Consider the following 18028-nt stretch of genomic DNA (forward strand, 5'->3'; position numbering starts at 1 on the left):
CTCCTCCTCCACCCTCAGGAACTTCAGCTGATCTAAGAATCGTCGCATCCCCTCCTCCCCCGCTGGGGGCTCAGACCTGTACAGATCCCCATAAAAGTCCCTAAATACCTCGTTTATTCTCACCGCACTCCGCACCGTATTCCCCCCTCTATCCTTAACTCCACCAATCTCCCTCGCTGCCTCCCTCTTACGAAGCTGGTGTGCCAGCATCCGACTCGCCTTCTCCCCATACTCCTACGTCGCCCCCTGCGCTTTCCTCCACTGTGCCTCTGCTTTCCCTGTGTCAACAGGTCGAAATCCGTCTGGAGGTTCCGTCGCTCCCCGAGTAGCCCCTCCTCGGGGGGCCTCTGCATACCTCCTGTCCACCCATAAAATCTCCCCCACCAACCTCTCCCTCTCCCTCCCCTCTCTCTTCTCCCTGTGGGCCCTAATGGAGATTAGCTCTCCCCCAGATCCGGAATCCGACCCAGCATGCGTTTCATAAATCCGGCATCATCCCAATTCGGGGCATATACGTTCACCAGCACCACCCGCACTCCCTGCAACCTACCACTCACCATCACATATCGACCTTCATTATCCACTACAATATTCACTGCCTCAAACGACACCCGCTTCCCCACCAGTATTGCAACCCCTCTGTTCTTCGCATCCAGCCCTGAATGAAAGACATGCCCTACCCATCCCTTTCTCAGCCTAACCTGATCTGCCACCTTCAGATGTGTCTCCTGGAGCATAACCACGTCTGCCGTCAGTTCCTTTAAGTGCGCGAACACCCGGGCCCTCTTGACCGGCCTGTTCAGGCCCCTCACATTCCAAGTTATCAGCCGGATTGGGGGGGCTACTCGCCCCCCCCCCCCCCCCCCCCCCCCCCCCCCCGCCGACTAGCCTTCTCCTTTTCTAGGCCATCCACGTGCCCGCGCCTCCCACACCCTCCAGTCCCCCAGGCGGCGGGCCCCCGCCCCAACTACCTCTCCTACTTCCAGCTCCCTTTTGGCCAATGCAGCAGCAACCCTGCCCCCCCCTCCCCCCGCTAGATCCACATCTAGCCATTTTGCTCCCCCCATGACACTCCCGTGAGTCAGCTGACTCCTGCTGACCCCGGCCTCTCCCACCATTCCATCGAGCCCCCAGTGTGAGAATCCCCCCATCCCTTGGCAGTCAGTGTGCGCTCCTCTCCAGCACCGCCCCCATCATTCCCTACCGCAGGAAAAAGCCCACGCTTTCCTGAGCCGGCCCCGCCCCCTCTGGCGCAGCTCCTTTTTGTGGCCTTACCCCAACTCCCCATCCCCGCACCTCCACTCCCCATCTTCCTCCGTGGGGCCCTGCCCCTCCAACACCGACGCCCATACTCTCCCACAGCCCCCACATCAAATCCATTCACCCATCCCCACCCAGCACTCAAACCCAGAGAACATTCCCCAAATGCAATAAACACAGTAAACATCCCCCCACGACCAACCCTCAATTTGAGTCCAACTTTTCAGTTTGTATAAAGTTCCATGCCTCATCGGGCGTTTCAAAATAGTGGTGCCGATCTTGGAACGTGACCCACAATCGCGCTGGCTGCAGCATCCTGAACTTCACCTCCTTCCGATGGAGCACCGCCTTCGCCCGGTTAAAACCAGCTCCCTTCTTAGCCACCTCCGCACTCCAGTCCTGGTAAATTTGGATCTCCGTGTTCTCCCACCTGCTGCTCCGCTCTTTTTTGGCCCATCTCAGGACACACTCTCTGTCCATAAAGCGGTGGAACCTCACCACTACAGCCCTTGGCGGCTCGTTGGCTTTGGGTCTCCTTGCCAGGACCCGATGAGCCCCATCCAGCTCCAGGGGCCTCGGGAAAGCTCCCGCGCCCATCAGCGAATTGAGCATTGTGCTCATATATGTCCCGGCATCGGACCCCTCCACTCCTTCAGGGAGACCCAGAATCCGAAGATTCTTCCTCCTCGACCTATTCTCCAGGTCCTCGAATTTTTCAGCCCACCTCTTGTGCAGCGCCTCGTCGCCTCCACCTTCACCGCCAGGCCCAAGATCTCATCCTCGTTCTCCGAGGCTTTTTGCCGCACCTACCCGATCGCCGCCCCTTGGGCCTTCTGGGTCTCAACAAGCTTCTCAATCGCCGCCTTCATTGGCACCAGCATTTCTGTCTTCAGCTCCTCAAAGCAGCGTTTAAGAAACTCCTGCTGCTCCTGCGACCACTGCGCCCACGCTGCTTGGTCTCCACCCGCCGCCATTTTGCTTTTAATCCCTCGTACTTTCCGCTGCCCCAAGATCACTTTTTTCACTGCTGCGCTCCTGGTCCAATCCATATAATGTCGGGGGGACCTTGCTGTCACCTTCCCACACTGGAAGCCGTCGAACAATTGCCGTTAGGGCCCTTCTGGAGAGCCCAAAAGTCCGTTCCCGGCAGGAGCAGCCGAACGTGCGACCTACCTCTGCATAGCCACACCCGGAAGTCCCAAAGAAAGATAAAGACCCAACAGATTGCAGGTCCTACAGACCCATTTCGCTGCTAAACTTGGATGGGAAAATACTGACCAAGATCCTAGCCAGGGGACTGGAGGACTGCATATCACAGGTGGTAGCAGAAGACCAAATAGACTTTGCCAAGGGTAGACAGCTAACATCGAACATCAGGCTCCTGCTGGGCGTGATAATGACACCATCCAGGGAGAGAATACCTGAGGTGATCATCTCCCTGGATGCAGGAAAGTCCTTCGACAGAGTCGAATGGAAGTACCTCATAGAGATCCTGGAGAAGTTTGGGTTTGGAGCAGGTTTCACCGCTGGGTAAAACTCCTGTACAGTGCTCCCATGGCAAGCGTACAGACAAATACCACCAGCTCTTAAGCACTTCCAGCTGCACAGAGGCAAAAGGCAGGGATGCCAGTTGTCCCCGCTGCTATTCGCTCTCGGGATCAAACCACTAGCATTTGCCCTCAGGGCGACAATGAATTGGAAGGGGATCCGGAGAGGAGATAGTGAGCACAAAGTCTCGCTCCATGCGGATGATCTGCTCCTCTATATCTCGGACCCGCAAAGCAGCATGAAGAGAATCATGATGCTCTTGAAAGAGTATGAAGCCTTCTTTGGCAACAAACTCAACCTGAGCAAAGGTGAGATCTTCCCGGTGAACCCGCAAGGGGGAGGGGGCAGTGCTAGAGACACTGTCATTTAAACAGGCCTGACACAAATTCCACTACCTGGGGGTCCAAATCGCCCGTGACTGGACACAGATCCACAAATAGAACCTGACCAGCCGGGTAGAGGAAGTTAAAAAGGACGTACAGAGGTAGGACTGACTCCCACTCTCCCTGGCAGGGAAAGTGCCGATAATCAAGATGAACGTACTGCCCAGGTTCTTTTTCCTGTTCAGATCGATACCGTTCCACATTCCCAATGCCTTTTTCAACTCATTAGAAAAACTGATCATGCGGGGGGGGCGTGCGTGCGGCGGGGGGGAATGGACAGGACCCTAGGATCCCAAAAAAGGCCAAACCAAGGGGGCCGAGCCCGCCCAAACCTGCAATATTACCACTGAGCAGAAACTGTGGAAAGGGTAAAGGAGTGAATAAAGGAGCCAGAAGCTGAGTGGGTGCGAATGGAGGAGGGCTCCTGCATGGGGACCTCCTACCGGGCCCTGGCCACGGCTGCGTTCCCATCCCCACCGAATGAACACTCAACGAGCCCAGTGGTGATAGCCACACTCTGGTCGTGGAACCAACAACAACACCACCTCGGATTAACCAAAATATCTGTTGCGGCCTCCATCTGCAACAACCTCAAGTTCGCGCCAACCATAATGGATGCCACCTTCAAAATGTGGAGACAGGACGGGGGACATTGACAGTTGGGGACTTGTACACAGACAGCAGATTGACAACACTAGAGGAACTAACAGAGAAGCTCAGCTGATGGGGAGAAACGAGTTAAGGTACATGCAGGTCAAAAACCTCTTGCGTCAGGAAACAAAGACATTCCCATGACCACCGGAACAATCCCTGTTGGAGGACCTACTGGAAGCGGACATCATATGGACGGGGAACTGCGGTGACCTGTGTGGACGGCTACTAGGAAGGGCGCACACACCACTAGATGAGACTCAGGAAAAGTGGGTTTCCTCCCACAATCCAAAGACGTGCAGGTTAGGTGGATTGGCTATGAATATAACACAAGCAACGTGGTGGAGAAACTAAAATTGAGATGCTCAGAAGGTCAGAATCAGGTGAGCGCAGATATCATCGAGGGTTGCGGGGGGGGGGGGGGGGGGGGGCGAAGAGGATTACAGAGATATGGAAGCACAAGGCCATGGAGGTATTTTAAAACAGAACCATCTAATTAGCACAGCATTAATGTTACTAATTGAGTTGATAGTTTGTTTTGAATAAGCAAAACTTATTTGTAAGAAAAACATCAGCACATTACTTAACTAACTATATTTCTTTTTTCAGTTATATGACTGTGGTGGAAGCTCTTCCTACCTATGGCATTCATTACTATGGAGTGAAGGTTCGTCATTAAATGTGAATATATGGCACTGTGATCTCTTTTGTGCTCACAGTTTCTCATCAACAGTATAGTTTTATTTTGACGAAAGCCTTTTTCATTTATTCATTCCTTACTGTGAACCTGTGGTTTTCTGTTCCTTCCATTCCATCACTATGGCTCCCCCTCCCGAGATGGTAATTCCTCGTTTGATTTCTCTGCACATGGAACACTTGATTTTTCTCAAGTTCTCTCTTTTTTCCCCCCTCCCTTGGCTCTGCTCCTTTTTGCAATAACACAAATTGGATTACAGCTCCCCAAACACTGGTAGTTCTTTCATACCGTAGAAAAGTAAGCATTTATATAGCCTGTTACCACCTTGGCATGTCACAGTATAATTGTTATTATAATATAAGAAAGTAGCCAATCTAGGTGTACATATGAGTTATTCAACTATACAAAGCATTATAGTAATCCAATGTTCCCACAGGCATTTAATCAATCGTCATTAACAGTATTTGGGATCAGGAACCCCAACCCGAGGAAGATGAGACTATAAGTAGCATAGTTATACTCTGGTTAAAATCAGTTTACACAATGCAGATCAGGAGCTGAGGCTGGAACCTTTTTCTTTGCCACCATACATTGTTTATTTTAAGTCAGGATAATTCCTAAAGTAGGCATTTGTAAAAATGAAACTGATCATAATCAAATAAATTTCCTCCAGTCCATGTTCCTTCGTGTGAACACATGAAAATAACCAAAATTGTTTTTATATCGCTTGTGTTAAATACTGTAAAGTGGAACCCTAAAGTTACCCTAACATGTTATTAACTTATCTATTTAAAAATAAATAGATTTTGCTAGAGTTATTATTCATTTTAACCAACGTACTGAAATGTGTGGCATGTAGGTGTACTCGATCTCGAGTAGCAACAAATGCAGGATAATTACTGTCAACCTTGTAGTTGATGTAAAGTTCAACTAGTGTAGTAATTATGAAAAGAAAGGTGATGTAACTGAAATGGTGATAGGAATTGGTACAACCTTTTCAGACATTCTGAATAACGGTATGCTAAATCCTCAAAAATGAAATAACTTGTGAAATATTTTAATGGACTTGTTTTTGATTGAAAGACAGATATTTGAGTGTTCCATATTTTATTTGAAAAGAACATGGTATGCAATTACTGTATGTTCCAAAATAATTTCTACTTTAGATGTTAATTGTTCACCTCCAATTTGATTAGCTGTAATAATCAACTAAATATAAAATATGGTTTTAAACTAACAGTACAGTCCAGGATAGTATACTGAGACACAAGACGAAGTAAGGTTAAAGTCCAACAGGTTTGTTTCAAATCACTAGTTGACATATTCTGAACAGTTCTAAATTATAACCATATCCAATTATATTTTTGCTCTTTTGTACTCGTGAAAATGAAATTTTGTGTGCTCCTTTATTTGTCTGTTCTGACTAGAACTCACCTCTACACAATATCAAAAAACCTGCCTAAAACAAGCCAATTTATCTGCCTATTTATGGAACTGCTGAGGATTTAAGTGCCAAGCGTTTCCTTGGGTATAATTTGGATTTATTGAATGATATTACCTGGCTTATTGTAGAATGTAAAGACTGAGATCATTAGAGCTATGAGCTACTGAATTCAAATTCATGTGTGTTGCATTATGTATCCTGTAAGTTGACTCATGATTTGAAACACTAATTATCAATATTTAAATATGCACTTTAACTTCATAACTTGTTTGTGCAACACCCAAACTTTAGGGAGGGGAAAAGTTACCAAGAGTATCTGAGTAAATAACACGATTCGTCAATAGCTTTCTGTAATGTTTCAGTTGGCTAGAAAATATTTATTGTATAATGAGCTATAAATGCAATGTTTTCAGGCCAAATCCAAATTGGAGTATTGGGAAAATGAAACCAAACAGCATCTACTTGCTTTTGGAGCCAAAAGACTCGGTGCACTGAAGTTTTCACAGGTTTTGAAGTATTTACAAAAATATTAAAGTGTGACCAGGGTTTTCATGTGAATACAAAACAATTAATTTGTTAGAAAGTGACTGAGTAACTACAATGGTGGCGTAATGGTATCGTCACTGGACTAGTAAACCAGAGACCCAGGGTAATGCTCTGGGGACCCAGGTTCAAATCTGCAGATAGTGAAATTTGAATTCAATAAAAATCTGGAATTAAAAGTCTAATGACTATTAAAAACCATTGTTGTAAAAACCCATCTGGTTCACTAATGTCCTTCACCTGGTCTGGCCTACATGTGACTCCAGACCCACAGCAACATGGTTGACTCTTAACTGCCCCTCAAGGCAATTGGGGTTGGTCAATAAATGCTGGCTCAGCCTGCGACGCCCACGCCCCATAAACAAAGAATAAAAAACAAATTCAAGTACTCACTTTATGTCAAGTATTCCCAGTTCAAGCTTTGCACAGCCAGATGCAGTCACAATTCCTCTACTCAGCCCCAAAAGTAGTGCCCTTGATTAGGTCCATGGCCATTAGCAGCTGGTTAAAACTACCAAAATAATTTGATTTGGACTCCTTGTAGAGAAGACTTTGATCTCCTCACTCTAGTTTGGCTGGAAATGCAGGCCTTAGAGATGAAAGGTCACAATCAAACCATAGTAACCAGCTACTGGACCTTTTTTGTTCTGTGCTAGTGAAAATGGGCAGATCGGCTGAACAGTAATAATATATTGGAAAGATTTTGTTTTTAATAAAATGTATTACTGTAGCAAAATATGGGGTACTCAATAATGTAAGCCATTGCAAGCAAAAACACTCTTTTGAACTTAATTGACATGGACTTTTATATTCAACAGTAAGAAGTCTTACAACACCAGGTCCAACAGGTTTGTTTCAAATCACTAGCTTTCGGAGCACTGCTCCTTCCTCAGGTGAAGGAATTGTGAGCTAAAGGCTTATTTAGTGTCATTGAGTACCTGACAATTTCCATGGGGGCGGGAATAAGGTGGGGCACATTTCGCATTTGTGCATTTTATGGAGGCATCTGGCCACTCAAACGGGATTTTGGTAGCCTTAGAGCATGAAACCCAAAGTGTGCAGATTCACCTGAGGAAGGAGCAATGCTCCGAAAGCTAGTGATTTGAAACAAACCTGTTGGACTTCAACCTGGTCTTGTAAGACTTCTTACTGTGCTCACCCCAGTCCAACGCCAGCATCTCCACATCATTTTATATTCAAGCTTTGGCTGTGATATCAGTGATCTCTGACGTGTATATCAGTACAAGGAAAGCATCTGTTTATAATGTTTAAAATGACTGAGCAAAATCTACTGTTGAGTTCCGTAGACAAGTGATTTGATAAGCTATTTAAAACCAAATATCAAAATGTTAGTCATTTAGTTTTACCTTCCAGGATAAGCAAGGAATTCCCTGGTGGCTTGGAATTGGTTGTAAAGGAATTGGACAGTACGACTTTCATGATAAAGTCAAACCCAGAAAGGTAAAAAAATTAATTGTTTCACCCTCAAGCGCACAAATGTTTGTTAAGGAAAGAAAGTCTAAAGATAATTTAATTGAAGTTAAATAATTTAAAAAGCTTTTGTTCTCAACATTAGATGGATTTCAAAAAGACATTGTCCTCTTGTAAAGCGCCAGGTAAACTGTTTTTCAGTGAAACACATGATGTATATTATGTTGTGAAAACAATTCAAGATGAAATGATGTAATGTTCAACTCAGGAAAGAAGATATATTTCCTTTAAAACCAGACCACTTAATTTGTGCCATTATTTGACCTCTGAACCTGGATTACAGAGGGGAAAGCGAAACATTGTTCCTGATCATAGGACAGTGGCCTACATTGCAATATGTAGAACCCACTACCCCAGCACCTTCATCTTTGTATTTAAATTCCTTCATGGTCCTGTTCCTGCTTATTCCTGTAATCTTCTGCAGCCCTTCGACCTTGCACCTGAAACCCACTGTTCTGTCAACTCTATCCTTTTGTGCATCTTCACCCTACACTCTGGAACCTACCGTAAACCCTTGACTTCCTTAAAAACCCACCACTTTGTGTCCATTTCTGATTCTGCTATGGTGAAGAACCTTGTGACATTTTTCTACGTTAAAAGTTATTATATAATTGCATCTTGTTATTTGTGGAAACGTGAGGAGCAGGGGCAAAGAACTGTGTTACTAAACAACAGTAGCATTCATGTGCGCAGTTGTTTCGGAAAGACTTTTCAATTTTTATCCTTTTCAATATCCATTTCTAGTGCTCAGTCAGCTCTGCGCAGGTGAGTGGCAGTAAAATTACTTCACAACTGTACAAAAAGGAGTGGAAGCTGCAGTTACGTAGATGATCTCAGCACTTTCTTTTGTTGCCTGTGTTTTCAGGATTAGTTGAGCTTGTATTTATAATACACCACAGCAGCATTGTAATGTTTCCATCCATTTGAAGATTAGTCCCAGCCACGATTTCTCAGCTCTTCAGCCACATTGATAAAAGTTCCACATTATAAGTGGACTTCAGTCTTTTCCTGGTGTTATGTTACATGCTGTTATATAGAATTTTAAAATGCCACTTAAACATTTTTATGAAGCATGTTGAGTGACTTTTTAGGTGTGGGGTTCATGGTGCAGGAACATTAAAGTACTTTGTTCCCAGATCAAAAGATCAGCAAGAATGTAATTATGGAATCTGCTGTAACAATGGAGAGCTTTCACAATGTTTGTTCATATTAAAATAAAATAAGACTGGGGCTCTGGATTAGGAAGGCAAAGAAACCGTTGCCTTGGCAATCTAGGAATTAAACTGGTGAGCTTTCCTCGGGCAATCCCAATCTTCTTTATTTGTATAGTTAATTGAAGGTAATGAGACAAGATTCTAATATAAGCTAATCAATTCACAAATGTGAAGCGATATAATTGAGTAAACAACATTGTGACAAAAGAAGCGTGTATCATTCAGTGCAATAAAGGGGTGAATATATGTTGTCACAGGGAAAGTTGTGATTTTCAAAATTACATTCATAATCATGTTTTGATTAATTCAACTGAAGATTTAAGTGTGTTACCTTTTGAATTGTCATTCTGGACATGCTAATTATGAGCTAAAGACTTATTTAGTGTCATTCGGTACCTGACAATTCCCATTTCCATGGGGGCAGGAATAAGGTGGGGCACATTTCGCACTTGTGCATTTTATGGAGGCACCTGGCCACTCGAGTGGGATTTTGGTAGCCTTGGAGCATGAAACCCAAAGTGTGCAGATTAACCTGGGATGAGCAGGTTTAAACTTTAAAGATTTGTTTGGAAAGCCACAGTACCCTTTTGAAAAGGTACGGTGCCCCTTTGGACCTGGGCCTGGGTAACTTTGGGAGCAGTCAGGTGCCCATTGGGGGAGGTCAGGTATCCTCTGTAATTGTTAAAATGAATGTGCATAAAATGTATTTAAATTCATTAATTATCAAGTTCATTGGAACCTTGTTTTCATTCGTGGGGTGTGGGTGTCACTGACCTACATGTTTGGTGCATCCATCCAGCCCAACTTTGTTATCTTTTCCAGACTCAACAATCTTAAACATATGCCCTCCACTGATTAAGGCCTCTTGAACACCACTGATTTTGATCCCTTTCCCCCATTGGCTGTGGGCTCTAAGTTCTAAGGTTCCATTCCTAAACCTCTCCATATCTCTACCTTTCTCTCCCTTTAAGATGCTCTTTGAAACTTGCGTCTTTTACCAAGCTTTCAGTCTTCTACCATAATATCTCTTTGGTGTCAGGTGTTGTTCCATAATGTTCCTGTTATCTGCCTTGGATCATTTGACTACTTTAAAGGCATCATATAAATAGAAGTTATTAGATAGGAAGAGCTACCAAAAAAATTAATTGTGCCTTTAAAACAGCTAATCAGACTTCCGGGGATGGCGGGCGGGAGGCAGCCTAATGTTGGACGGCTTCCGCTCGGGAATAGAATTTTTGGGGTTTTAATGCCCGGTCCCAGGGGCAACGGATGCTGAAAATGTTGTAGGAAGACACAGTGAGGAGAAATGTCCAAGTTTTTGAAAAAAAACGGCCGTGAAAAAGGGGGCTAATGAAAGGCCGCCAGTGAGTGTAAACGTCGGCGGGGGAACTGTAAGGAAAGCGGAGGCTGGGGCGCCGGGGGAGGCCGCATTTCCCACGGCAGAGAGAATGACCAAGGTGATGGCCGTAGAACTTGAAAAACAGTTCACAAAGCACATGGAAGCGATGAACAAGGAGATGGGAACGGTATTGAAAATGCTGGTGGAGGAGGCAATTGCCCCGGTGAGGGCGGCGGTATCGAGCGCAGATGCGGAGGTGCGGGAGCAGGGTGAGACACTGAAGGAAGTGGGGAAGAGGCAATACCGCAGCACAGTGATCAGCTCACCTCGATGGGGAAGGAGCTGCGGAGGGTGATAAGAGGCCAACAAGGGTCTGCGCGCCAAAATGGAAGACCTGGAAAACGGATCCAGGTGGCAGCATCTGAGGATAGTGTGTCTGCCCGAAGGAGTGGAAGGCCCGAGGCCGACGGAGTATTTTGCCACGATGTTGGCGGAGCTATTGGGGGAGGGAGACGATCCCTCTCGATACGAACTAGATCAGGCTCATAGATCATGGAGGCCTATGCCAAAGGCGAGTGAGCCACCAAGAGTAGTGACTGTTTGTTTCCATTGGTACAGCGTGAAGGAGAAGGTCCTGTGCTGGGCAAAGCAGAAGCGGGTGGTGCAGTGGGCTGGAGCTGGTATACGCATATACCAGGACTTTACGGTGGAGTTGGCGAGGAGGCGGGCGGCCTTCGGCCGGGTGAAGAAGGCACTGTACAAAAGCAAGGTGCAGTGCTGCATAGTGTATCCAGCTAAGTTGAGGGTGACCTACAAATCCAAGGACTTTTATTTTGGGATCGCGGAAGCGGCGGAGGGGTTTGCGACGGCAGAAGGACTGTGGCAGAATTGAGAAATGGGACTGAGAGCCAGTCTTGTACTGATGTAGCCTCATGTAACTTTATTTTTTCTCTGCGTGTTGGTGTATGTACTAAATGAGTCGACGCTGTATATTTCGACAAGGCAAGAGCTGGGACTTTTATTTGCAATGATGGTTCTTTGGTGCTTGGGTGTGTATGCTGGGGTTGTGTGTAAAAGGAGATTTCTTTGTTTGCCTGGGACCGGGCAGGGTGAAGGAGACCTAGGTGGGAGCCTCCACGCTGGCTGGTTTAAGCCAGCCAGTGAACGGGAGTGAGGTGGGGGGAGGGGCTGCGGTCATCGGAGCCTGGTATAACAGGTTTCGATGAGTCGAGCCAGGTTGAAAGGTTAGGGGAAGGGACCGATGCGGGGGGGGGGGGGGGGGGGGGGGGGAGTTTACAAGAGGAAGGGGAGGAATCTGTGTGTGTGTGTGTGTGTGTGTGTGTGGTGGTTCTACAATTCATGGGTGTCATTCACTGTACACCTTCGGCGATTGGATGGCTTTGAATATTGGGGTGGGGGGTTGGGAGTTGAGGACTATATATGTTAATGGTGACCATGGGCGATTCCTTTTTCTTTTTTCTTTTTTTTTTCTTGGGAGGTTTCTTTTTATTTGATGCTTATATTGTCATGCGGGCCGTTTGGAGGTTGGTGGGAGGATGGGATCGTTGTTGTTGATAAGGGGATTGACATTGTATTTGTTACCGTTTACTGTTTGTTGGTGGGGTGTAAATTTTTAAGAAAATGTGAAAAAGGAGAATAAAAATATATTTTTAAAAAACGGCTAATCAGAAAAGCCAAAGGCTTAATTTGTGAATTTTTTTTTTTGGTAGCTTTCCTTATCTAAGAAGGGGCTTAGATTCATCCATATCCATATAGGCATGTGATGTGCTGGATGTTCTTTCGATATAAAATGATTAATTTTACAATAGTAGAAGTGTTTAGAGAACCATGTTCTTAAATCAGAAAAAATGATTATCTATCATGAAAAATAAGCTTTCAATGGAATTGGGTTAAAATAATTTTACTACTTTAGATCAGAAAAGAAAATTTGAATTTTACAATTGACAAAAACTATTGTTCTTGCAAAGGATTATAGCAATGTTACTTGGAAGTAAAATTTATGAATCGAAGCTTCATGTTCCATTATATAATATAATATAATCACAGCGACTCACATCTTTAAAGAAGGGAGTGTCTTTGAAGGAAATTATGCATCCATGCAAAAGTTCAAAGTACATGGATATGATTCATTCCATTACTGATAAAGTTAAATATTTTGATTAAATTGCTGCTATAAATCTCATAAAATATTTGAATGAATACAGAAACCTAGAAGGGGGTTAAGGCTCAAAGCAACAGACCACCAAGGTTGAAAAGAGGAGGCCAGAAGACCAATGAAAAGAGTAGGCCAGAAGACCAAAATCTTAAAAAAGTGACACTGTCTCTGGGTTGTGTAAACATGGGAAGGAATAACTAAGGAATTTGAGATCCCGGAGAAGAATGATGGCAGTAAATCTTAATTTCACCAGCATAGGTGAGGTGACGAGGATGATCATGTAGGGCAGTATTTTTGGAATTGGGAAACATGAGCAGAAAACACAAAGGAAATAAAATCACCATCTTATGATATTTATAAAGTGGACAGTAAAAACCAAATTGTAACAAAAAGAAATAGATTTGACAGCTATTCGTAAGACCAGGATAGCCTATGGGTTTTCTTCTATCTTGTTCAGGATTGACCCATGACAGATAAATTTCCCCAAATATGGGAACAGTGCTCAACTCGTTAACAAATTTGGACTTCATCAATAGAAGGGAAAGTGGTTGATGCAAAAGAACAGGGGCGTCATTCTCCAACCCCCCGCCGGGTCAGAGAACCGCCGGGGGCTGGCGTGAATCCCGCCTCCGCCGGTTGCCAAAGTCTCCGGCACCGGATATTCGGCGGGGGCGGGAATTGGGCCGCGCCGGTTGGCTGGCCCCCCCGCTGGATTCTCCGGCCCGAATGGGCCGATGTCCCGCCGATAAATTGCCTGTCCCGCCGGCGTGGATTAAACCACCTTTTGAACGGCGGGACAAGGCGGCGTGGGCGGGTTTCGGGGTCCTGGGGGGGGCGCGCGGGGCGATCTGGCCCCCGGGGTGTGCCCCCACGGTGGCCTGGCCCGCGATCGGGGCACACCGATCCGCGGGCGGGCCTGTGCCGTGGGGGCACTCTTTCCCTTCCGCCTCCACCATGGCAGAGGCGGAAAAGACTCCCTCCACTGCGCATGCGTGGGAAACTGTCAGCGGCCGCTGACGCTCCCGCGCATGCGCCGCCCGGAGATGTCATTTCCGCACCAGCTGGCGGGGCAACAAAGGCCATTTCTGCCAGCTGGCGGGGCGTAAATGCCTCCGGCGCCGGCCTAGCCCCTCAATGTTGGGGCTCGGCCCCCATTCTGCACCTTTGGGGCGGCGCGATGCCCGTCTGATTGGCACCGTTTTGGGCGCCAGTCGGCGGACATCGCGCCGTTTCAAGAGAATTTCGCCCCAGTTTCTTGAAATCTAATTTAGCAGTGGAGAACATACTGTAGTTTAATTTCAGGTCCTGTGGTGTTCTTTGTGATGCTGTTTTCAGGATGGATGTCGTAGTGTTCATAAAGACCACAGAAGCTAAGTTCATTAACGAAGCTAACACCTATTTACACTACTTCAATTAGGCTCGACCACTTAGTCTATAGTAAACCATAATTATAGGAACACTCTACTAACACTAGTCCCAACACTCTAACTGTACTCTATCCTCATTGGATCTCTCCTATGCACTCTACTCCAGCCTTCACTCTCTTCCAGAAGTCTGAGTCAGTGCTTTACATAGCACTGCATCTAGCTCCATCTAGTGGTTAATTGTAACATGACATTAACTCTTTGAACACTGAACATTTCTATAATGTCACAGGTCCGTAGAGATAGACCAAGGAAATGTCAGTAGATGAAGGGTTGGGTATTCAGTCATCAAAAGGTAACTGATGGCAAGTTTTTGTAAATACTTTGATCCTGATTGTTTTGATGTGGCTTTAATATTCATTCGAGAGCTCTGCAGAATCGTGTATGAATCAGGACCACAATGGAAAAATAATATCCTCTAATGACATCCAATTTATTACATTCGGCAGTATGTGCAAGCAACAAAAGGAAATACCCAGTGTATTTTCTTGGTGACTTGATTTTTACTCATTTTTTTCGTTGAATGTGGGGGTCACTGACAAGGTCAGCTTTGTTGTCCATTCCTCATTGCCCTTGAAGGTGGGGTGGAGAGTCACCTTCTTGATCCACTAAAGTACATCTGGCACCCACAATGCTGTTAGGAAGGAAGTTCCAGATTTTTGACCCAGTGACAGTGAAGGAATGAATATATAGTCCCATGTCAGGGTGGTGCATAGTAGAGTCCCCATGCATCTACTGTCATTGTCCTGGTGGCAGAGGTTGCAGGTTTGCAAGGTGTTGTCCAGGATCCTTATGTTAGCCATGTTAACACTGTTCAGTCTGCAAGCATGACCACAAGCTCCTGGTGGCCTATCATTTTTAATTCTCCATCTTGCTCTCACACGAACATCTCTATCTTTAGCTTGCTGTACTGTTCCAGTGAAGCTCAATGTATGCTTGAGGGACAACACCTCTGAGGCACGATCAATTTGACTGGAGACGAAGTTGAATTCAAACTGAGGCTTTATTAGTATCTGAAGTGTGGCCTCCTACAGCAGCTGACAAAATGGCTGCTAGCTGAAGGCCATGCATATTTATAACCCGGCTCCTGGGCGGAGCTAGCATGCAGGGGCCCAGGTGAACCTGTAGTGCAGGTTCTACCGTACAACCCTTAATATATGAACACAGTGGTTTACCACAGTCACCCCCTGTTAAAATTAAGTCCGGCGGGGGTGGTGGATAACTATATACAATTCGCAATCTTTGATATTTACAGAACAGTGAAAAAAAATGTCTCTGGTCATCCGGTGGGCCGGTCAGAGATTCAGCCGGTCCAGCGCCTTGATCGTCCTCTGGAATCGACGAAGTGGAGCTGGCGATGTCGGTGCTGTCATGGTCGAAGTTGACTCCGGGAGCGTGCCAAAATCCTCTTCATCAACAGGGGTGGGCAGGGGGAGGACGGACGGTCCTGGGGGTGGGGGGGTGATGGGGCGGTGGGGGAGGGGGGGGGGTGGTGGTGTGCATCAGGGAGGACCTGTTGCCAGCGGGAGGCCGGGAGATTTCTGGACCATAGGGCCAGCTGGACGGCCCTCCATACCGTCCTATTCTCCCTTTCTACCTGTCCGTTTCCCCGGGGGTTGCAGCTCGTCATTCTGCTGGAGGCGATACCCCTGCTGAGCAGGAACTGGCGTAGCTCATCACTCATGAATGAGGATCCCCTGTCACTGTGGATGGAGGCGGGGAAGCCGAACAGAGTGAAGATAGAATTAAGGGCTTTAATGACGGTGGCAGACATCATGGCGGGGCATGGGATGCGAAGGGAAAAGGGGAGTATTCATCCATCACACTTAGGAAATAACGTGTGTCGGTCAGACGAGGGGAGGGGGCCTTTGAAATCCACGCTGAGGCGTTCAAAGGGGCGGGAGGCCTTCACCAGGTGCGCGCGGTCCGGCCGGTAGAAGTGCGGTTTGCACTCCGCACAGACCTGGCAGTCCTTGGTGATCGTCCTTACTTTCTCGACGGAGTAGGGCAAATTTTGTGCCTTAATGAAGTGGTACAACCGAGTGACCCCTGGGTGACAAAGGCTGTCGTGCAGGGTCCGGAGTCGGTCTACCTGTGCGCTGGCACATGTACCTCGGGATAGGGCGTCTGGGGGCTCGTTGAGTTTGCCAGGGTGATACTTAATCTCGTAGTTATAGGTGGAGAGCTCGATTCTCCACCGCAAAATTTTGCCATTTTTGATCTTGCCCCGCTGTGTTGAACATGAAGGCTACCGACCGTTGGTCAGTGAGGAGAGTGAATCTCCTCAGACTTAATCACCACCACTTGAGCTCTCCAGGGGCTGTTACTGGCCTCGATTACTCCCTCCTGAAGCAACCGCTGGACCTCGGACCTGTTGAAGGCCTTATCCTGGGTGCTGTACCGTCTGCTCCTGGTGGCGATGGGTTTGCAATCTGGAGTTAGATTGGCAAAGAGGGAAGGAGGATCGACCTTTAGAGTCGCGAGGCCGCACACAGTGAGGGGTGGTAAGGGTCCGCCGAATTTAAGGGTCAGGCTCTGGACGTTGCACTGAAAGTCCAGGCCAAGGATAAGTGCAGCGCAGAAGTTAGGGAGGGCGTAGAGACGAAAACCGTGGACCTCTACGCCTTGGACTGTGAGCGTGACCGTGCAGTACCCCCGGATCACTACGCGATGGGATCCGGAGGCCAGGGAGATACTTTGATCGGTAGGGTGTACCTTAAGGGAGCAGCGCCTTACCGTATTTGGATGTACAAAGGTCACAGTGCTCCCAGAGTCCAGTAGGCAGGGGGTCACGTGGCCATTGACTTTCACGCTGGTGGATGCGTTGGTCAGAGTGTGTGGTCTGGACTGGTCGATTACCATGGATGTGAGTCGTGGTTGATCGGCTGGTCGTGAGGCGGCCGCTGCGTCGGGGTCCTGAAACACCGTTGGTCTCCGTGTGCAGTGGGGTGGACAAGATGGCGGCGCCCGGAGGTCCTGGGGGGGTCACAAGATGGCGGCGCCCATGGAACGCATGTTGCGGGGGTGGAGCAAGATGGCGGCGCCCATGAAACGCACGTGTTGTGCGGGCGCCCATTGCTCGCACATGGCCGGGGAGGATAGCGGCACCCATTGTCCGTGATCGGGGGGGGTGGGGGCGACCGCTGCTGCTGAGCGGACCTGGTGCGGGGGAGTAGATGGCGGCGCCCATTGCTCGCACATGGCCTGGGGAGGAGGGGAGGATAGCGGCGGCCATTGTCCGTGACCGGGGTTGGTGGGGGCGACCGCTGCTGCTGAGCGGACCTGGTGCGGGGGAGAAGATGGCGGCGGCCATTGCTCGCACATGTCCTGGGGAGGATAGCGGCGCCCATTGTCCGTGAGTGGGGGTGGATGGGGGCGCCCGCTGCCGCTGAGCTGGCCTGGCGCACCGCTGCGTAGTGGCCCTTCTTCCCACAGGCCTTACAAAGAGCAGCGCAGGCCGGGCAGCGTTGGCGGGGGTGTCTTTGTTGACCGCAAAAATAGCTTCGGGGCCCCCCGGAGATCACCGGCTGGCGCGTAGCGCAGGCGTACTGGGTGGGTAGTGCCCCCACTGGGGCGGCTGCCTGTGGGGCCCATGAAGCGTAGGAGGAGTGGGCCGCGCGGTTGGGGGCGTAGGACTGTACATTGCGCAGGGCGACTGTCATGGAAAACGCTAGTGTTTTAGTATCTGCGAGGTCGCGCGTGGCCCCTTCTAGGAGCCGCTGCCTGATAACATCGGACCCAATCCCAGTTACAAAAGCGTCCCTCATAAGGAGATCTGAGTGCTCCTTAGCTTTAATGTCCTGGCAGTCACAGTCCCGAATTAGTGTGATCAGGGCCCTCCAGAAGTCCTCGATTGAC

The 18028-nt window shown here is 47.8% G+C and overlaps 1 protein-coding gene across 5 annotated transcripts in view; it reads left to right on the plus strand.

The window, feature by feature from the left end:
- The window catches only part of LOC140388314 (FERM domain-containing protein 4B-like), a 500956-nt gene that overhangs the window by 393275 nt on the left and 89653 nt on the right, over nt 1–18028 (plus strand). For all 5 annotated transcript variants that reach the window (XM_072472276.1, XM_072472277.1, XM_072472274.1 and 2 more), the window contains 2 exons: nt 4452–4509; nt 7901–7987. In XM_072472276.1, the coding sequence (XP_072328377.1) occupies nt 4452–4509; nt 7901–7987 (145 nt within the window). The remainder of the gene's footprint in view (nt 1–4451; nt 4510–7900; nt 7988–18028) is intronic.

This window comes from Scyliorhinus torazame, chromosome 13 (genome assembly GCF_047496885.1).
Source record: "Scyliorhinus torazame isolate Kashiwa2021f chromosome 13, sScyTor2.1, whole genome shotgun sequence".
NCBI lineage: Eukaryota > Metazoa > Chordata > Chondrichthyes > Carcharhiniformes > Scyliorhinidae > Scyliorhinus > Scyliorhinus torazame.